Source organism: Oncorhynchus masou, chromosome 18, assembly GCF_036934945.1.
Source record: "Oncorhynchus masou masou isolate Uvic2021 chromosome 18, UVic_Omas_1.1, whole genome shotgun sequence".
In the NCBI taxonomy this organism is placed as follows: domain Eukaryota; kingdom Metazoa; phylum Chordata; class Actinopteri; order Salmoniformes; family Salmonidae; genus Oncorhynchus; species Oncorhynchus masou.
The window spans coordinates 54941697-54963523 of record NC_088229.1 but is presented as its reverse complement, the minus strand read 5'-3'; the positions used below and the strand labels follow the sequence as shown (position 1 = coordinate 54963523).

General features: G+C 43.4%; 2 protein-coding genes across 7 annotated transcripts in view; one reads left to right on the top strand and one right to left on the bottom strand.

Moving 5' to 3' along the window:
* The window catches only part of LOC135504841 (breast cancer type 1 susceptibility protein homolog), a 40618-nt gene extending 34625 nt beyond the window's left edge, over positions 1–5993 (bottom strand). For 3 of the 6 annotated variants that reach the window (XR_010450191.1, XM_064923735.1, XM_064923736.1), the window contains exons 1-7: positions 5893–5993; positions 1381–1482; positions 1103–1156; positions 829–909; positions 472–560; positions 318–354; positions 27–148 (exon numbers count right to left, since the gene is read on the bottom strand). Coding sequence is in view for 5 of the 6 variants with exons in the window: in XM_064923735.1 (XP_064779807.1) it covers positions 27–148; positions 318–354; positions 472–560; positions 829–909; positions 1103–1156; positions 1381–1482; positions 5893–5963 (556 nt within the window). In the remaining variant the exon portion in view is untranslated. Of the gene's footprint in view, positions 1–26; positions 149–317; positions 355–471; positions 561–828; positions 910–1102; positions 1157–1380; positions 1483–5244; positions 5333–5892 lie in introns of those variants that run through there. The other 3 variants (XM_064923737.1, XM_064923738.1, XM_064923739.1) reach the window with 3 other exon arrangements.
* becn1 (beclin 1, autophagy related) lies at positions 5310–21204 on the top strand. Its single transcript, XM_064923740.1, has 11 exons — positions 5310–5397; positions 6353–6486; positions 6614–6678; positions 6805–6863; positions 7010–7237; positions 8298–8492; positions 9020–9166; positions 9440–9589; positions 9770–9830; positions 10077–10219; positions 20763–21204. Exons 2-11 carry the CDS (start codon positions 6360–6362, stop codon positions 20929–20931), a joined length of 1344 nt encoding a protein of 447 aa, XP_064779812.1. The 5' UTR covers positions 5310–5397; positions 6353–6359; the 3' UTR covers positions 20932–21204.
* Positions 21205–21827: the final 623 nt, after the last annotated feature.

Below are 21827 nucleotides of genomic sequence, written 5' to 3'. Positions count from 1 at the left end.
CAACATACCCAAATGAAATCTCTCACCTGCTATAGTTGACGAGCAGGACATTGAAAACTCATGATCCTCATCATCAGCACGGTCACTAGCCCACACGTCATCAGATGAGACATCATGGCCGTTTTTCTTCTGCACAGTCTCTTTGACACTGTTTAGAAGAGAAAGGGAAAGGAAGATGGAAGGAAATGTTTAAATACTAATTCATTTAAAAAATATGCAGGAGTGACAAAAGATAGAAAAATACTTCTTGTAAGTAAATGTACCACATCTTTATTGAAACTAGATCTATAAATTGTTTTCGGTGGTACTGTTCTTACCTCATATGTCTCTTCACCTGGGACATTCCGGTGAAGTCTGAAAAAAAAATGTTAGTCAAACTAAGTCATCATTATCAAAATTCTAGCACATCTCAAACATGACTTATAGTATAGTAACATGTTTTGGTGATAGAAGCTAAACGATGTGGCTCACAGTTTGTGCAGGTGTCATGTTCATAGGCCTGGACCATATTCTGCAATCCCTCGGCCAATTTCTGGAACCCAGGGCTCTCCTGCAAACTCCTGCACACAGACAACAGGGTCAAATAACACAATTGACCCAACTGTAAATCACACGTAGTCTCTAGTTACCAGAAAACAAAGTAAACAGGCTTACACCCAGAGTCTGATTCATTAAGGCAGAATAATTCAAAACATTGTGATCTTTTGAGAATTACAGCACAGTACAATTTTCATTTGAAAGCATATCTCTGACACATTTACTCTAATAATGAACACAATTCTGGGGAGGGAGGGGGGGGGGTATTCCTCTACAATCAATATGGCATACCTTTTTGTGATCTTTGTCTTACAAACTGGACAGTTGGCCTCCTTTCTCCTACTGCTGTCCAAAAGCTTCATTATACAAAACCTAATTTATGGAGAGAGCAACAACTGTGAGTGATTGTACAACGTAAAAACAATGCCAGGATGGTGGGAGATGTCAATGCGTAACACTGTCATCGAAAATAAACGTTAAAATCACTTACAGTTACCTACACTACATAATGAACCAGCAGTAAAGTTAATTTGGACCACAGCAAAGAAAGTGAAAGCTTACTTACTTGCAAAACTGGTGGTCACACTTAGTAGACACAGGTGTGCTCATCAACTCCAAACTACATGGAACAGAGAGCATAGAGCAGAAGAACAAACTATGAACAGGATCATAATTGCCTACTTCCTGCTGCTTATCAGACAACAATTGATTTCAACAAAGTAGAAACAGCCTGCATACTAAACAACAGTACACTATATGCAAAAGTATATGTAACATCAACACACCTTACACAATACAGTAATCTTCTACAGATGGCCAAAGTTATTCTGCAGTCACACTCACCATATTGGACATTGCAAGATCTCACAGATGACAGAGATCCCCTGTCTGACATCTTCAGCCTTCGGGGACATCATGGTGTTCATTTTCTCATGTGCACCACAACTGTAGTCAAGTAATGGGTGATTTCATTAGTTTCTGACAATAGAAATAATTGGAGCTTTTCCTAGCAAGTTAATTTCCTAGCCATCTATGTTCCCACTAGCTGCTATTAGCATCACTGGTGTATTTAGTACACTAGCCTTGCTCCGTTATTGTACAGGGTTGCACAAAAGCAGTCCGTAGGAAGTCAGACGTTAAATTAAATTTCAAGTTAGTGTGCCGGTGGGCAAAATAAAAGTCCTGTATGTGGACCAAAAAGGAATAATTTGGAGGGGGACTTTTTGACACGAGGTAAGCAGAAGGAAGTGGGTCTACAACAGACCCACATTTAGAGAGTCTGTTGAATAATATGTTCCCTTCGATATTTTGTCACAAATTCCCCCATCATATTGGGAATCATATGGATGCCCGCTGACTGTTTTTGTGCAACCCAATTGGGAGCAAAGCTAACGTATGTAAATACACTCACGTTGCTAAAAGCAGCTACGGCCCGACGAATTTCATTATGCCATCTTCATCGGCATCTTGCCCCACTACTGTAGTAATCACTACAATTACACTAGAATTGTGGGGGGGGGGGTTTACTTGATATTTTTTGTATGTTTTAGTATTTTCTTGTTAATAATACCTGTGTTCTCTTTTGTATGATGTAACAATGTAAATTGTTGATTTGTATTTTGAATAATGAATGAAGAAAATATAAACTCTTACCCTACTACTGAACTGACACAAGCAGCAAAGATGTTTTATAACTAAACCAAGATACACCACAGCCCGTCGTTGCAAATGACAACAAATGAGTCATAGTGGGCAGAAAAAAGCAAGGAATTCGGCAGAGCCAAGCACGAGCTAGCGAGATCCTATTGGCGCGTTCTAGCAAAATCTTCATTTTTCTGTTTGGCAATGTGTAGTCTGATGTGCGCGTGTGCAATAACTCCAACTTTGCACTCCTAAACAAATATTTTTTATATACTTTGGTAAAGTCTAAAAAACGTTGTACACTCTGTTCAGAACTGATTCTAGTTTTGGGAACAGAAAACTGAATTGAGACCAAACGTTTCATTAAATAGAAAATTAGCAGAATGTTGGCCAAAATGCATCTCCTCCCACTACCGGCCACTGGACTTCCTCTCACTATCATATTGGTAGTGAGTGGAAACGCAAAGCGAATCCTTCACATTTATACATCCGGTGAAATATCTGTCTCATCTGTGCATGTAATATTTGTAACTCAATAGGAGAGCCTGTATCTTGTCTGAGATCTAGCTAGCTTGCAGAGCAGCTAACTAGCTAAAATATAGGCTAAAGATACCACTGTAGCTAGCGACCTCCACTTAATTATTATCACAACAAAAAACATCATTGCCATCAAACTTAAAACGGGAGGCAACAGTCATAATAGACTTGTCTTAAAACTCATGTGCATTATTTAACATTATTACTAAAATAGTACTCACTTACAGGAATGAGTAATTGTTTACACGTTGCTAGCTATTCCATAAAGTCACTGAAAACCACATATTTCCTATTTTTCTGTGGTGTAGTCACTCTGGCTGGACTGAAGAAAACGCAAATTCAAAGAATGCCGCGTCCGTCTCGCAACGGACCATTCAACCGCAAGGGGGGAATTGTGAATCCTCTCAGTTGTGGACGTACAAATTTACATTTTTATCTATTTATTTCACCTTTATTTAACCAGGTAGGCAAGTTGAGAACAAGTTCTCATTTACAATTGCGACCTGGCCAAGATAAAGCAATGCAGTTCGACACGAACAACAACACAGTTACACATGGAGTAAAACAAACACACAGTTAATAATACAGTAGAAAAATGAGTCTATATACAATGTGATTAAATGAGGTGAGATAAGGGAGGTAAAGGCAAAAAAGGCCATGGTGGCAAAGTAAATACAATATAGCAAGTTTTTTTTTTTTTAAATAAACACTGGAATGGTAGATTTGCAGTGGAAGAATGTGCAAAATAGAGATAGAAATAATGGTGGTGCAAAGGAGCTAAATAAATAAATACAGTCGGGGGCAAGGTAGTTGTTTGGGCTAAATTGTAGATGTGCTATGTACATGTGCAGTAATCTGTGAGCTGCTCTGACAGATGGTGCTTAAAGCTAGTGGGGGGATAAGTGTTTCCAGTTTCAGAGATTTTTGCAGTTCGTTCCAGTCATTGGCAGCAGAGAACTGGAAGGCGAGGCGGCCAGAGTAAGAATTGGTTTTGGGGGTGACCACCGAGGTGAGATAAGGGGGGACTTTACCTAGCAGGGTCTTGTTTGTAGATGACCTGGAGCCAGTGGGTTTGGCGACGAGAGCAACATCATTGATGTATAGAGAGAAGAGAGTCAGTCCAAGAATTGAACCCTGTGGCACCCTCATAGAGACTGCCAGAGGCCCGGATAACAGGCCCTCCGATTTCACACACTGAACTCTATCAGAGAAATAGTTGGTGAACCAGGCGAGGCAATCATTTGAGAAACCAAGGCTATCGAGTCTGCCGATGAGGATGTGGTGATTGACAGAGTCGAAAGCCTTGGCCAGGTCAATGAATACGACTGCACAGTATTGTTTCTTATCAATGGCGGTTAAGATATCGTTCAGGACCTTGAGCGTGGCTGAGGTGCACCCAAGACCAGCTCTGAAACCAGATTACATAGCGGAGAAGGTATGGTGGGATTCGAAATGGTTGGTAATCTGTTTTTTTGACTTGGCTTTCGAAGACCTTAGAAAGGCAGGGTAGGATAGATATAGGTCTGTAGCAGTTTGGGTCAAGAGTGTCCCCCCCTTTGAAGAGGGGGATGACTGCAGCTGCTTTCCAATCTTTGGGAATCTCAGAGGACACAAAAGAGAGACGAATTGCATCTGGCGCAACGTAATGCAGTGCCTATAATGAATGAACTAGGCATTAGAAATTCAGAACCAGAACGTGTTAGCTATATATAAATAATAATGCTAAAATGGAAAAATCATTCAACTAAATAATGACGTTTTTATCATCATAATCCAGGTGAAGATTACATATCACATTCCAGTGTTTGAATTTGTGTAAACAAGACTGCATGGGATTTCTGTTTTTGCAACTCTATGCAGCCAATGGCTATGTCCGCTCTATCTGTAATTCCGGGAGCTACTTGTGGATTTGATAGGTCTAATGCCGCGTTCAAAACAACTGGGAAAAATACGAGGTCAAATGATGACACTATTGATCTTCAGGTCGGAGCACTAAAAATAGGCCCGAGTTCCCGAGTTGGATGACCATTCAAAACAATTATTCCCAGTCGGAGCTCGTTTTCTTCCAAGTTTCCAGTTCTTTTGAACGTGCCATAAACGGTTCCACCTCCAACACCTCAAAACAACCGCTATGTTCATGTTGGTTGAAGATGCGGATCTGATTTAATCGAGCCCTTACAATCCTACTAGTTAGTGTTGTAACGTTAACTAATAGCAATCTATTGTTATTCGTAAAGTGTTAATAAAATGTGCCAAATATATAAAAATATTAATACTAGTGTGTCAGTGTCCTTGCATGCTAGCTTACTAACAACTGCAGGCTGGTCACTAACGTTACACAATGTTGTTGCTGTGGCTAGCTAACGCCAATTACACAACTTGAGTTTGAGTGGAGACAGGCATAATAATGTACTGAATGACGAGACTGCTTGATTTCAATAAGATCACCAATAGAGCAAATACATATTATAACACTACACCTGACACAAATAGTGAGTGAATGAAGAAAATAGTAAAACTTCACAGTACTTATGTATCTTGCTTCTCTCCTGGATTCAGTTTGGTTTTCCCGCAACTATTTTGGCGCGTGACCACAACCCTTCCCGTTGAAGAATGACAACTTCCTTTCGCGAGCAATCTTAAAGGCGTCATATCCGTTAAAAACAACAATAAAGTCCTATGGTAAGAAAACTCTTAAAGTCATGTCAAATAAATATATATTTTGATATACGTAAGTCTTTCTGTGGTTGAATTATAAATAAATATGAGACTTTGCTACTGACACTGTGTTGTTTTCAACCGCCGAGTTAGTACCGTATTTTAGCCATCTAGCTACTGTTTGCTAACATTAGCCCAATCATGTTCTAAATGAGCCTAACATTATTTCTTATAGTCCAAGGTCGGACCGTATATGCTCTGTTTAAAGGCGAATTGGCTCTGGAAGCCAGAATGTAAACATGAATCGATTCTCAATTGCGGTACGGTTCTATAAAGATAAATACCTCTACTTTCATCACATCAAAAATAATATCACAGTTGTACATTGTTTTAACCGGTTTTTAACGCAGTTGCCGCCGACAATCCTTTTCAATGACAACATTACATGGATGTATTCATTTCGCTGATTCTTTTGCAAAAAAAGTTTCTTAAACGGAACGAAACTGTGATGGGACCTACCTGAATTTGTCCAATCGAACTGAAGTTTTGCATCTATTTGGACTAATGATTACACCCCACGTTTGTGGCATCCTCTTCCCTTTACACCCAGGTGTTCGCAGATAGTTTATTAACATAGATAGTCAGTCCACTGGTCTGTTTTCCGTCAACAAACGCGGTAACATGGAAATATGGCAGTGTGGTAATAACCCTAACCATATACAGGTGTAGTCTTTTACCTTTTGACAATTATTTCTCGCTGATATAAAAGTTAACGTTATGTAGTTAAGTTTCCAAAACAGTACCGCAAGCGATTCATGTTAATGTTTAGGGCAAGCATCGGGGTTTTGAACTTAATTCACCCAGTCAGTAGTCGCAAAAGTAGTTGACGTCCATGAATGGGGTAAGCTGAAATGTGCTAGCAAAACCACCAGTCACGAGTAGTTTTCCCGCCGGCTAACCCTGCTAATTCTGTTTCCAGTGTCGTTATGGAGGGCTCCAAGTCCTCTAGTACCACCATGCAGGTCAGCTTTGTGTGTCAGCGCTGCAGTCAGCCTCTAAAGCTGGATACATCCTTCAATGTGCTCGACCGTGTCACCATCCAGGAACTTATTGGTATGTTTACCTGAGTGTATGTTTGAGAGAGCGTGTGTGTGGTTGTGTGTGCGCATGCTTTGGAGGGCGCTAAAGAGGAAGAGACAGAGATCGGGGTTGTGAGTCTGTGTGTCTTCTGTCCCATCAGCTCCTCTGGTCACAGTGACACCAAGCAAGCAGACAGAAAGCAATGAGGCGGAAAGTGCTCCAGAGGTGAGACACTGGGTTTATTCAATCCAATGGAAAGATGGTTTTGAAACCAGGTTTCACAGCAATATCCTTCATAGAAATTGAGTTTTAAACACCGACAGGGGTTCTGATTTTCCTCTCTTCCTCCAGGAAACCTTTGTGGAAACAAAGCAAGATGGAGTCGCAAGAAAATACATCCCTCCTGCAAGGTAGCATCATGTCTAACTTACTACCTTCCATTCTGCTTGTCCTACACAGTGTAATGCCCTGCTCTGAACTTGAACTACCATACAGTCTAGGCCTAGGATGATGCCTACATAGTTTTGTGTGTGTGTGTGTGTGTGTGTGTGTGCAGGATGATGTCCACAGAGAGCGCCAACAGCTTCACTCTGATTGGAGAAGCGTCGGACGGAGGCACCATGGAGAACCTCAGTCGAAGGCTGAAGGTGACCAGCGATCTGTTTGACATCATGTCGGGCCAGACCGACGTAGACCACCCGCTGTGTGAGGAGTGTACCGACACCCTGCTAGACCATCTGGACACGCAGCTCAACATCACAGAGAACGAGTGCCAGAACTACAAGTGTGTAGTCATACACTGCAACTACACTAACATTACATAACTAGTGGGTAGTCAGTGTACTACAGTATGTAAAACACAGCAGGATTTGCCCTAGAAACATTTTCTTAGGCAGGGAGACCCACTAGGGCTTAGTTTACACCAATATTTTATTGCCTGGAGCAATATTGTGCGTCAAAAGAGGATCACTTATTTGCATGCCTGAATCGTGTGGATATGAGCATGTTTTTGATGCCTGTGTATGTGTAGGGCAATTTCGTTGTTCACGTTCTATTGACGTGCGCGCATCCCAGTGTAGTGACACTGATGGTTTCTAAGAACTGGTGGCTTGATGGGCGGCAGGTAGCCTCGTGGCCTCGAGCGTTGGGCCAGTAACCGAAAGGTTGCTGGATCGAATCCTCAAGCTGTTGTTCTGCCCCTGAGCAAGGCAGTTAACCCACTGGTGCTGAAGACGTGGATGTCGATTATGGCAGCCCCCACCACACCTCTCTGATTCACATTTCAGTTGAACACATTCAGTTGTACAACTTCTACAGATGTGGCTAGCTAGATTGAGAATTTACTTAGCAGGTTAGGATAGTTATGTTAATAAAAGGGTTAGAGTACAGCATTTTAGCCACAACCGTAGAAGCCATCAGTCCAGAGAAACCATCAGATAGCTAACGTTGAAGTAGGAACCTTGACAAACTTAACAGTGAGCGAGTGAAAACACAGAAGACCGAGGGCTACAGATATGTAAAACAAGTTATCTTATTCTTCTGGCTTTATCCAGCTTTATTTGTGATATTGTATCTTGCCTCGCTGGCTTGCTACGTGATCGATCCTCTGACGTTGTGGACGATAACATCTGAATTCGCGTTCGTTAACTTGCACGAGCTGCATTTGAAGTTGCATGTGCTTGTATCCACTGCAAGGTAAACAGAGGTTTCTGATGACGAACTGTGCACGCAACTTTTCATGATGCGGCCGGGAAAGGTGTCTGTGTGTTTTGTGTTTTTCATGTGTCTTTTTCCGTGTGTGTGTGTGTTTTCCTTGTCTGACTATGGTGTGTGTCCTCTACTAGGAACTGCCTGGAGCTGCTGTCCCAGCTGAAGGAGGAGGAAGAGGACAGCCTGTTGCTGGAGCTCCAGAAACTGGGCGAGGAGGAGTCGTCACTGGTGGGGGAGCTGGAGGCAGTGGAAGAGCAGAGGGCTGCCGTGGCCGAGGACCTGGTCCAGGGACGCAGCCACTCCCAGCAGCTAGACACTGAGGAACTGCAGTGAGTAATGGCTGTCTGTCCTCCAGCTCTGTGTAATTTTGGCTGTTGTATTTCTAAGTTCAAAGCACTTTGGTTGTGGCGGCTGTCATTCTGTAAAATAAGCTTTGGAAGTCCGCTGTCTCAACCTTATGCACTTAGTAAAGAAATGGATGGGACAACGATCACCCTACTGGGAACTGACATTTTGAGACTGTATAACGCAGGGTTTCCAGAACTCGTTCCTTGGGACTCCAAAGGGTTGCTCGTTTTGGTTTTTGGCCTAGCGCTACACAGCCTAATCAACTAATCATCAAGCTTTAATCATTTGAATCAACCGTGTAGTGTTATGGCAAACTCCAAAACGTGCACCTCTTGGGAACCTGAGGACCGAGTTTGGGAAACGCTGGTATATTGCAAGGAATGGGACGAGGAAAAAGAGGGAGACACCAAATCAACACCTACTCTATGCACTATATAAATTCAATTTCACAAATGAATCCTTTATACTCCCCTGGCCTGTGTGTGTGATGTGTGTCTGTGTGCGCCAGGTACCAGAAGGAGTACAGTGAGTTCAAGCGACAGCAGCTGGAGCTGGATGACGAGCTGAAGAGTGTGGACAACCAGATGCGATACTGCCAGATTCAACTGGACCGCCTAAAGAAGACCAACGTCTTCAACGCCACCTTCCACATCTGGTAAGGACACATACTCCGACGCATTACAGACTCATATACATGCACTAAAATACAGACGTGCACAAACAAACGCACGCATGAATTATTGACCCAATGTATGTCAGTTGAGCAACTTAATCTCTGTTTGAAGTGGTGGCGAGTGCATTCTTGCGTTTAGAATGAACAGCTGCCTCTGTCTCTCAGCCCTCATCTTGTCTTCACATAGAATTTTGAACGGCATCTTTTGCATTGATAGTTTTTAGTGCTTATAATAACCTTGTCTCTGGTCCTCAGGCACAGTGGCCAGTTTGGCACCATCAATAACTTCCGTCTGGGCCGTCTACCCAGTGTCCCCGTCGAGTGGAACGAGATCAACGCCGCCTGGGGTCAGACCGTGCTACTGCTCCACGCCCTGGCCAACAAGATGGGGCTACGCTTCCAGAGGTCAGACATGACCCGCACATATGGACATATACACGCGAACACCCTTCTGTGCCATGTAATGTGTTCAATTGCCAAAATAATCAGTTATTTTATCATATCCAAATAAACATGATACATTATTTTAAATGACATTGTACAATGTAAAACATCTTGCTGGATTTCTTGAACCTCTCTCTTTAGATACCGCCTGGTCCCATATGGAAACCACTCTTACCTGGAGTCACTTACAGACAAGTCCAAGGTAATGCTTGTTACCAGAAAGTAAGGTCACACTAAAAGGCACATGAACACACTTTCTGCTGGCTACTATATGGAGACAAATAAATATATATATATATTTATTATTTTTATGAACTGTGAAAAAAAAAATGTGAACTATCCTTTTTAATATTATTTTGCAATACTCATTAGACTGGCCCAAGCCAACCCCAGTGAATAGGCCATGTATATGGTACATTCCACTCTCTCTGTCTTCTTGTGTGTGTAGGAGCTACCACTGTACTGTTCAGGGGGCCTGCGCTTCTTCTGGGACAACAAGTTTGACCATGCCATGGTGGCCTTCCTGGACTGTGTGCAGCAGTTCAAGGAGGAGGTGGAGAAGGGAGACACGGGATTCTGCCTGCCTTACAGGTCAGTCAACTAGTCTAGCAGACGTCATCAAATTATAATTGTAATCATCTATGGATTATTCAGAGAGACCAAGGATTAAGCTGTCAAAAGCTGACCTACTTCAGTTATTTGTCTAAATGAATTTTCTTCATTTTTCCAATTCATTAAAAAAAATCACTCCTTTTCATATTCAGATTTGACAAATACGTTCCCTTGTTTCTTAATGTCATTTATTCTACTTTCCTGTACTTGTAACACATCTGACAATGATTTAGTTGAGTATTTGGATTTTATTTTATTGTGTTTTAAACGGGTGTTACTGTAGATTAGGGGAACCGCTGAACACTGTTGGTTTAGACGTTTCTGGATACAATACTGCCTCCTAGTAGTACCCCCTCTTATTGGAACCCTCACAGATTCCAAGGTAGAAGTCCTAATTTGGGCAGCAGGGGGTTTAGCAGTCACTGTATGTCTGTCTGTTCAATACAAAAGAGCGACATACTCAGGTCCCTTGGTCGCTTCACGTAGCCAGCCAGTACAGTGCCATTGAGCCTGTGCTTGGTGGAGTCATAGGCCCCCCGTCTCGAGCTCTTGGAGGAGAGCTTGGCACAGATCTCACTGTGTTTCTCCAAGCGACTAGGATCAAAGCACCGGCCGCAGTGCTCACACTGCTTCAGCTTGGAGTTGGCTGCACTCATCCCAAATCGACGTTTCAACACCACCTGAATGAATGGATGTTATCAGATGGGCCAAAGAAGGGGCAGCTGGGCAACAAAGACAATATATACAATATGTACAAACCAGATGAGGCTGGTGGGAGAATCTCATTGTAATGGCTGGAATAGAATATAAGGAACAGTATCGCACATGTCAATCACATGGAAACCACGTTGGATTCCGATCCATTAATTCCATTCCAGCCATTACAACTATCCTACCCTCCTAGAACTCCTCCCATCAGCCTCCTCTGATACAAACACACTTGAGCACCAACACTACACTAGATCAGCAGTTAGAATGGCTTTGGAATGTCAGGCTACTTTACCTGTCTGTCCTCCTTTTTCTTTTCCATGTTCAAACCCTTCTTGACTTCCTTTGGCTTACTAGCCACACTGCTTTGTTCTCCATTTCTCCTCACATCTTTACTCCTTTCTTCCTCTTCTTCATTATCTCTTATCATCTCCCATAGCTCAGAATCCACCTTCATCAGGCAGATCACCTGGATGAACTTCTCCACCTTTTTTCTCAACTGTTCTTTTGCCTTTTTCTCCTCCAAAGCCTTGCATCCATCTTGGCCCCACTCTTAATCAGTTTCAATTCTTGGGTGACACTGATCAGCTTGGCCTTCATATATGCCATCACCTGCTCAGCCTCTGAGTTAAAGACGTCCCATACCATCTCATCGGGGCATGGCGGTAGATCCTGTACAGTTAGGGTCTGAGTCTTGAACTGAACATGTTTCTTCACAACCTGCCTTCTCTACTTTGAAGCAGCAGGACGAGGGTTGCCCTCTGGTCTTACTGGCTGGAATGGCTTCTTCTTGGCATCATTGTTTGACACAGTGACTCTGGCTCTAATGGGAGGCAGTGGCATCTTGGTGACCATATTGGCTCCATGGACTGCCTTCAATGGCTTGGCACTATGGAGGTAGATGTCTTTCACCACGCAGGTTTGATCCCTCTTGGTCCGGATGGGTTGCAGTGGCTTCTAGATGGGAGGAACAGTAGCCTTCCCTGACTGCTGAGATGTTGGAGCTACATGCAGTCCTTGACTCTTCCCATTGCAGATTGACCTCTTTTTCTGCAGTACTGGGATTCTGGAGGAAGGATGTGGTTTCTTTTCCACAGCCTTCAAACTGGCAAGTCGCTGCAGAGCACCCTTTCTTTCTACAGTCAACTCCAGTACTGGGATTCTGTAGGTGTTTAAACATTTTTGTTTGAGCGCTGGAAGCTTCTCAGTGGCCTTGGGTTGAGATGGCAGGGCAGGCTGAACGGAGTTGCTACTGGCAGCTCCAAGGTTCCCTGTTAACGAATTATCTTGCTGTCATGGCTGCAATAATCTCCTCATCAAGGAGATTAACAGTGGCCTTCTTCTAACCTGATTCTGCAACCAAATTTTTGTCTAGTAGCACTTTCTGTATTTTGTGGTGATCTACTGTGGTAACTATATCTCAGGAGGAATCTGCTAGATTGTCTTGGATACTTGTGTTCTATTTTCAGCAACCAGACAAACAGAATATTTGGAATTTATGGATTAGTTGTGACATAATTGTTTCACAAATAATGAGACTTCTAGTATCTCACACACTTATCAAAATAAAAAGTATTTATAAAGCCCTTCTTACATCTCAAAGTGCTGTACAGATCACCCAGCCTAAAACCCGAAACAGCAAGCAATGCAGGTGTAGAAGCACGGTGGTTCGGAAAAACTCCCTAGAAAGGCCAAAACCAATAGAGGAACCAGGCTATGAGGGGTGGCCAGTCCTCTTCTGGCTGTGCCGGGTAGAGATGTTCAAATGTTCATAAATTACCAGCATGGTCAAATAATAATAATCACAGTAGTTGTCGAGGGTGCAACAGGTCAGCACCTCAGGAGTAAATGTCAGTTGGCTTTTCATAGCCGATCATTGAGAGTGTCTCGAGTTGAAAATAGCAGGGCTGGTGAACAGGTCAGTGTTCCATAGCCGCAGGCAGAACAGTTGAAACTGGAGCAGCAGCACGGCCAGGTGGACTAGGGACAGTAAGGAGTCGTCATGCCAGGTAGTCCTGAGGCATGGTCCTAGGGCTCAGGTCCTCTGAGCGAGAGAGAGATAATTAGAGAGAGCATACTTAAATTCACATAGGACACCGGTTAAGACAGTAGAAATACTCCAGATATAACAGACAGACCCTAGCCCCCCAATACATTAAATACTGGAGGCTGAGACCGGAGGGGTCAGGAGACACTGTGGCCCCAGCCGATGATACCCCCAGACGGGGACAAACAGGCAGGATATAACCCCACCCACTTTGCCAAAGCACAACCCTCACACCACTAGAGGGATATCTTCAACCACCAACTTTCCATCCTGAGACAAAGCTGAGTATAGCCCACAAAGATCTGCACAACCCAAGGGGGGGCGCCAACCCAGACAGGAAGACCACGTCAGTGACTCAACCCACTCAAGTGACGCACCCCTCCTAGGGACGGCATGGAAGAGCATCAGTAAGCCAGTGACTCAGCCCCTGTAATAGAGTTAGAGGTAGAGAATCCCAGTGGAGAGTTCATTGCTCCAGTGCCTTTTCGTTCACCTTCACACTCCTGGGTCAGACTGCACTCAATCATAGGACCTACTGAAGAGATAAGTCTTTACTGAAGACTCGAGGGTTGAGATCGAGTTTGCGTCTCTCACATGGGTAGGCAGACCATTCCATAAAAATTGAGCTCTGTAGGAGAAATCCCTGCCTCCAGCTGTTTGCTTAGAAATTCTAGGGACAATTAGGAGGCCTGCGTCTTGTGACCGTAGCGTACATGTAGGTATGTACATCCGTAATGGGTCAGCGGTCAAACGACCCCCACTCATCACTGTAAAACGCTCCCTGAAACACTTCAGCGAGCAGTCCTTTCTAATCGACCTGGCCGGGGTATCCTGGAAGGATATTGATCTCATCCCGTCAGTAGAGGATGCCTGGATATTTTTTTTAAATGCCTTCCTAACCATCTTAATTTCTTGAATGCGGCATGTTTATTTTAAAACCAGGAACAGATATAGCCCTTGGTTCTCCCCAGACCTGACTGCCCTTAACCAACACAAAAACATCCTATGGCGTTCTGCATTAGCATCGAACAGCCCCTGTGATATGCAGCTGTTCAGGGAAGCTAGAAACCATTATACACAGGCAGTTAGAAAAGCCAAGGCTAGCTTTTTCAAGCAGAAATTTGCTTCCTGCAACACTAACTCAAAAAAGTTTGGGGACACTGTAAAGTCCATGGAGAATAAGAACACCTCCTCCCAGCTGCCCACTGCACTGAAGAGAGGAAACACTGTCACCACTGATAAATCCACCATAATTGAGAATTTCAATAAGCATTTTTCTACAGCTGGCCGTGCTTTCCACCTGGCTACTCCTACCCCGGTCAACAGCACTGCACCCCCCACAGCAAATCGCCCAAGCCTTCCCCATTTCTCCTTCTCCCAAATCCGTTCAGCTGATGTTCTGAAAGAGCTGCAAAATCTGGACCCCTACAAATCAGCCGGGCGAGACAATCTGGACCCTTTCTTTCTAAAATTATCTGCCGAAATTGTTGCCACCCCTATTACTAGCCTGTTCAACCTCTCTTTCGTGTCGTCTGAGATCCCCAAAGATTGGAAAGCAGCTGCGGTCATCCCCCTCTTCAAGGGGGGGGGGACACTCTTGACCCAAACTGCTACAGACCTATATCTATCCTACCATGCCTTTCTAAGGTCTTCGAAAGCCAAGTCAACAAACAGATTACCGACCATTTCGAATCTCACCATACCTTCTCTGCTATTCAATCTGGTTTCAGAGCTGGTCATGGGTGCACCTCAGCCACACACAAGGTCCTAAACGATATCTTAAACGCCATTGATAAGAAACATTACTGTGCAGCCGTGTTCATTGATCTGGCCAAGGCTTTCGCCTCTGTCAATCACCACATCCTCATCGGCAGACTCGACAGCCTTGGTTTCTCAAATGATTGCCTCGCCTGGTTCACCAACTACTTCTCTGATAGAGTTCAGTGTGTCAAATCGGAGGGTCTGCTGTCCCGACCTCTGGCAGTCTCTATGGGGGTGCCACAGGGTTCAATTCTTGGACCGACTCTCTTCTCTGTATACATCAATGAGGTCGCTCTTGCTGCTGGTGAGTCTCTGATCCACCTCTACGCAGACGACACCATTCTGTATACTTCTGGCCCTTCTTTGGACACTGTGTTAACAACCCTCCAGGCAAGCTTCAATGCCATACAACACTCCTTCCGTGGCCTCCAGTTGCTCTTAAATACAAGTAAAACTAAATGCATGCTCTTCAACCGATCGCTACCCGCACCTGCCCGCCTGTCCAACATCACTACTCTGGATGGCTCTGAATTAGAATACGTGGACAACTACAAATACTTAGGTGTCTGGTTAGACTGTAAACTCTCCTTCCAGACCCATATCAAATATCTCCAATCCAAAGTTAAGTCTAGAATTGGCTTCCTATTTCGCAACAAAGCATCCTTCACTCATGCTGCCAAACATACCCTTGTAAAACTGACCATCCTACCAATCCTTGACTTTGGCGATGTCATTTACAAAATAGCCTCCAATACCCTACTCAACAAATTGGATGTAGTCTATCACAGTGCAATCCGTTTTGTCACCAAAGCCCCATATACTACCCACCATTGCGACCCGCTCTCGTTGGCTGGCCCTCGCTTCATACTCGTCGTCATACCCACTGGCTCCATGTCATCTACAAGACCCTGCTAGGTAAAGTCCCCCCTTATCTCAGCTCGCTGGTCACCATAGCATCTCCCACCTGTAGCACACGCTCCAGCAGGTATATCTCTCTAGTCACCCCCAAAACCAATTCTTTCTTTGGCCGCCTCTCCTTCCAGTTCTCTGCTGCCAATGACTGGAACGAACTACAAAAAGCACTGAAACTGGAAACACTTATCTCACTCACTAGCTTTAAGCACCAACTGTCAGAGCAGCTCACAGATTACTGCACCTGTACATAGCCCACCTATATTTCAGCCCAAACAACTACCTCTTTCCCTACTGTATTTAATTAATTAATTTATTTTGCTCCTTTGCACCCCATTATTTTTATTTCTACTTTGCACATTCTTCTATTGCAAATCTACCATTCCAGTGTTTTACTTGCTATATTGTATTTACTTTGCCACCATGGCCTTTTTTTGCCTTTACCTCCCTTATCTCACCTCATTTGCTCACATCGTATATAGACTTGTTTATACTGTATTATTGACTGTATGTTTGTTTTGCTCCATGTGTAACTCTGTGTTGTTGTATGTGTCGAACTGCTTTGCTTTATCTTGGCCAGGTCGCAATTGTAAATGAGAACTTTTCTCAACTTGCCTACCTGGTTAAATAAAGGTGAAATAAATCAAATGTACAGCACAACCAAATCGGAACGATAGGTAGGAGCAAGCCTGTGTGATGCTTTGTAGGTTAGCAGTAAAACCTTGAAATCAGCCCTTGCCTTAACAGGAAGCCAGTGTAGGGAGGCTAGCACTGGAGTAATATGATCAGATTTTGGGGGTTCTAGTCAGGATTCTAGCAGCCGTCTTTAGCACTAACTGAAGTTTATTTAGTGCTTTATCCGGGTAGCTGGAAAGTAGAGCATTGCAGTAGTCTAACCTAGAAGTAACCAAATTATGGATGAATTTCTCTGCTTAATTTTTGTACAGATAATTTCAGATTTTTGCAATATTGCGTAGATGGAAAAAAGCTGTCCTTGAAACAGTCTTGATATGTTCGTCAAAAGAGATCAGGGTCCAGAGTAACGCAGAGGTCCTACAGTTTTATTTGAGACGACTGTACAACCTTCAAGATTAATTGTCAGATTCAACAGAAGATCTCTTTGTTTCTTGGTCCCAATACGGAACCTTGAGGAACACGAACATTTACAGTTGATTTGTCAGAGGACAAACCATCCACAGGGACAAACTGATATCTTTCCGACAGATAAGATCTAAACCAGGCCAGAACTTGTCCGTGTAGATCAATTTGGGTTTCCAATCTCTCCAAAATAATGTTTTGATCGATGGTATCAAAAGCAGCCCTAAGGTCTAGGAGCAGATGCAGAGCCTCGGTCTGACGCCATTTAAAGGTAATTTACCACCTTCACAAGTGCAGTCTCAGTGCTATGTTGGGGTCTAAAACCAGACTGAAGCATTTCGTATACATTGTTTTCCTTCAGGGAGGCAGTGTGTTGCTTTATTACTGCCACTTTTAGTGAGTTTGGTACACATCTAGTGGTTAGATAGCTGTTTATTATGTTCAACATAGGCGGGCCAAGCACAGGAAGCAGCTCTTTCAGTAGTTTAGTTGGAATAGGGTCCAGTATGCAGCTTGAAGGTTTAGAAGCCATGATTATTTTCATCATTGTGTCAAGAGATATAGTACTAAAACACTTGAGTGTCTCCCTTGATCCTAGGTCCTGGCAGAGTTGTGCAGACTCAGGACAACTGAGCTTTGGAGGAATACACAGATTTAAAGAAGAGTCCGTAATTTGCTTTCTAATGATCATGATCTTTTCCTCAAAGAAGCTCATGAATTTATTACTACTGAAGTGAAAGCCATCCTCTCTTGGGGAATGCTGCTTTTTAGTTAGCTTTGCAACAGTATCAAAAATACATTTTGGATTGTTCTTAATTTCCTCAATTAGGTTAGAAAAATACAATGATTGAGCAGCTCTTCGATACTTCACTGTACTGTCTTTCTAAGCTAGTCGTAAGACTTCCAGTTTGGTGTGGCGCCATTTCCGTTTTATTTCCGTTCCAATTTTCTGGAAACTGCTTCAGAGCTCGGGTATTTTCTGTATACCAGGGAGATAGTTTCTTTTGACAAATGTTTTTAGGGGTGCTCCTGCATCTAGGGTATTGTGAAAGGTTAAATTGAGTTCCCCAGTTAGGTGGTTAACTTTCTTTATGTCCTCTGACGTCTTTGGGTGGGCAGAAGAAGTCTGGAAGGGCATCGGGGAATCTTTGGGTTGTCTGAGAATTTATAGCATGACTTTTGATGTTCCTTGGTTGGGGTCTGAGCAGATTATTTGTTGCGATTGCAAACGTAATAAAATGGTGTTCCGATAGTCCAGGGTTATGAGGAAAAACATTAAGATCCACAACATTTATTCCATGGGACAAAACTAGGTCCAGAGTATGACTGTGGCAGTGAGTAGGTCCAGAGACATGTTGGACAAAACCCACTGAGTCGATGATGGCTCTGAAAGCCTTTTGGAGTGGGTCTGTGGACTTTTTTCCATGTGAATATTAAAGTCACCAAAGATTAGAATATTATCTGCTATGACGACACGGTCCGATAGGAATTCAGGGAACTCAGTGAGGAATGCTGTGTATGGCCCAGGAGGCCTGTAAACAGTAGCTATAAAAAGTGATTGGGTAGGCTGTATAGATTTCATGACTAGAAGCTCAAAAGACAAAAACATCGTTTTTTTGTAAAATGAAATTTGCCATTGTAAATGTTAGCTACACCTCCACCTTTACGGGATGCACAAGGGATATGGTCACTTGTGTAACCAGGAGGTGAGGCCTCATTTAAAACAGTAAATTCATCAGGCTTAAGCCATGTTTCAGTCAGGCCAATCACATCAAGATTATGATCAGTGATTAGTTCATTGACTATAATTGCCTTTGAAGTGAGGGCTCTAACATTTAAGTAGTCCTATTTTGAGATGTGAGGAATCAAAATCTCTTTCAATAATGGCAGGAATGGAAGAGGTCTTTATTCTAGTGAGATTGCTAAGGCGAACACCGCCATGTTTAGTTTTGCCCAACCTAGGTCGAGGCACAGATACGGTCTCAATGGGGATAGCTGAGCTGACTACACTGACTGTGCTCATGGCAGACTCCACTAAGCTGGGAGGCCGGCTAACAGCCTGCTGCATGGCCTGCACCCTATTTCATTGTGGAGCCATGGGAGGTAGAGCCCTGTCTATGTTTGTCGATAAGATGAGAGCACCCCTCCAGCTAAGATGGAGTCCGTCACTCCTCAACAGGCCAGGCTTTTGGGAGGGGCAGAAACAGTTTTCAACCAGTGATTGAGTTGTGAGACTCTGCTGTAGAGTTCATCACTCCCCTAACTGGGAGGGGGCCAGAGACTATTACTCGATGCCGACACATCTTTCGAGATGATTTACACGCTGAAGCTATGTTGCGCTTGGTGACCTCTGACTGTTTCATCCTAACATCGTTGGTGCCGACGTGGATAACAATATCCCTATACTCTTTACACTCGCCACTTTTAGCTTTAGCCAGCACCATCTTCAGATTAGCCTTAAAGTCGGTAGCCCTGCCCCCTGGTGAACAGTGTATGATCGCTGGATGATTCGTTTTAAGTCTAACACTGCATGTAATGGAGTCGCCAATGACTAGGGTTTTCAATTTGTCAGAGCTAATGGTGGGAGCCTTCGGCGTCTCAGACCCCGTAACGGGAGGAGTAGAGACCAGAGAAGGCTCGGCCTCTGACTCGCTGCTTAATGGGGAGAACCGGTTGAAAGTTTGTCGGCTGAATGAGCGACACCGGTTGAGCATTCCAACAGCATTTCCCTCCAGAAGCCATGAGAAAGTTGTCCGGCTGCGGGGACCGTGCGAGAGGATTTATACTACTATCTGTACTTACTGGTGGCACAGATGCTGTTTCATCCTTTCCTACACTGAAATTACCCTTGCCTAACGATTGCGTCTGAAGCAGGGCTTGCAGCGCAGCTATCCTGTATATTACAGCGACTGCAATTAGAAGGCATCATGTTCATGTCACTACTTAGCTTCGGCTGTTGGAGGTCCTGACGAACCACGTCCAGATAAAGCGTCCGGAGTGAAAAAGTTGAATGAAAGAAAGATGAGTGAGGGAAAAACTAAAAAATATAAACGGTATTTAAAGTAGTTGTCAGGTAGCAAAGTAAGGTTAGCAACAAAACGCACAGGAGCACGTCTGCAAGTTGTGACCGGAAATGACACAGGCACAGTTTTACTGCAATCTGTTGAGTGCATGCGGTTTCAAGGATGTCGCAGCGATGAAGAATTGTGGATGTGGATCCACTTATGTGGATGTGATGTCATAATAGACCATAATATACTGCCCAAAATGGTGAATGTGACATACCTGTGTTGAACTGCTTGCCCTCATCTCATATTTAACCATGCCACTTTTCTTTGAGGTGAAACATATTACTGAACTCTCTGAATTGTCAATTTAAAGACATTTTGGCAATTTATTCATGACTAAATTTAGCTAACATAGTTAATTCAGAGATTCTTACCTTTGCCTCGGCAGTCTCGTCCAGATCATCATGACGTTTTGTAGTTCTTTATGATAGCCACAGTTCATTTTGGGGGGCTAAATACAGGCAAATATATTGATAAGTCACCTTGTCCTACAGATATTTACACTGTTATTGAAAAGTCACAAGGGTAAACCTACATGAAACACATCCCTTATTTTAAGTGTTTCTGAAATTCCCTATGGGGAAAAATGTATGGCGGAAATACAGTTGGAACCATTTCCTTGTTTGACCGCTACGTTTTATGGGTATTATGACTCATACTGTGGTACTCTATTGTACTTACACAAATAACTGGAGTTGGTCAGCTTTTGACAGCTTAATCCTTTGTCTCTGCATGATCATTTGCCTCCAACTAGTCACTAGCATGAGAAATCTGCAGATTATTTTGTCGTAGCATACTGGCTTTAGATAAATAAATAAAAATGTAGGTGTTAGCAGCTGTAGATGTTGTACCAGTTTCTTTCATAGCCCTCAAGAAATAAACACTTGGGGGTTTGAGTTTTAACACATCTTTTTCTGTTATGGGTCAGGATGGATGTCGAGAAGGGCAAGATTGAGGACACGGGAGGCAGCGGCGGCTCCTACTCCATCAAGACCCAGTTCAACTCAGAAGAGCAGTGGACCAAGGCGCTCAAGTTCATGTTGACCAACCTCAAGTGGGGCCTGGCGTGGGTGTCGTCTCAGTTTTACAACCGATAGAGGAGGAAGATGAGGAATCACCTTGGGTGTTCCCCTTGACCCTTCTAAAACCACCATTTCGTCACAATGTGTGACTCTCTAAAGTTCTTCTTCTACAATGCACTCCTTGCTTCCCTGTGATGTTTTGAGAGGGTGGGGAGAAGACTGGAGGAAGGACTTTTGAGATTCACCACTGGTGTGAGTTCCAATCCAATAAGTCTTGTTTCCTTGTTTGATTTCCATATTGACCATTTGAAAGGACAAAATAAAAACTGTTAAATTGTTAACATTCAAGTCCGCCTAGACTCATAGGTGTTATGAAGGGAGCTATCTGAGACTTTTGGAACACATTCCAGGATTGAGTCCTAATAGTAGCTAAGTGGCTTCTGGTTGTGTCTTTTCCTTCATATGCATATATCTTATGACACTGGATAGGTGAAAGCTGTTGTTTCCAATTGGCCTGTTCAATTCTTATAGATCAGTACACATGAAGGGAAGGTGTGAAGGACACATTGAACTACTGAGATGCAGCACTGGAATGGGTTCTTATGTATCACGTGCAAAACTGGAAAGTCACAAATCTGGTTTACTGCCTATTTTTCGTCAATTGGTTTGTATCTTTCTCATTCAACTCCACTCTATCTGCAGAAAAATTTACATTTATGTTTTAATAGTTTTCCTTTTACTGTGCTGACACGGTAAAGATGGTTTAATTTCACCACGCGTTGGAACAGCATTGGAACATTTGCCTTGTCTGTTCTCTTGTCTCCCCAATCGCAGGGCGCACCAAGTGTCTAACGAAAGCTTTGGCGTTGGGATTATGCTGTGCTTTTGTTCATTGTCAACTTCAACAAGGCAATCCTTTTACTACAAGTGACTTCTTGGTGTAGATTTAAATGTAGACAAGGAGGCTTGTG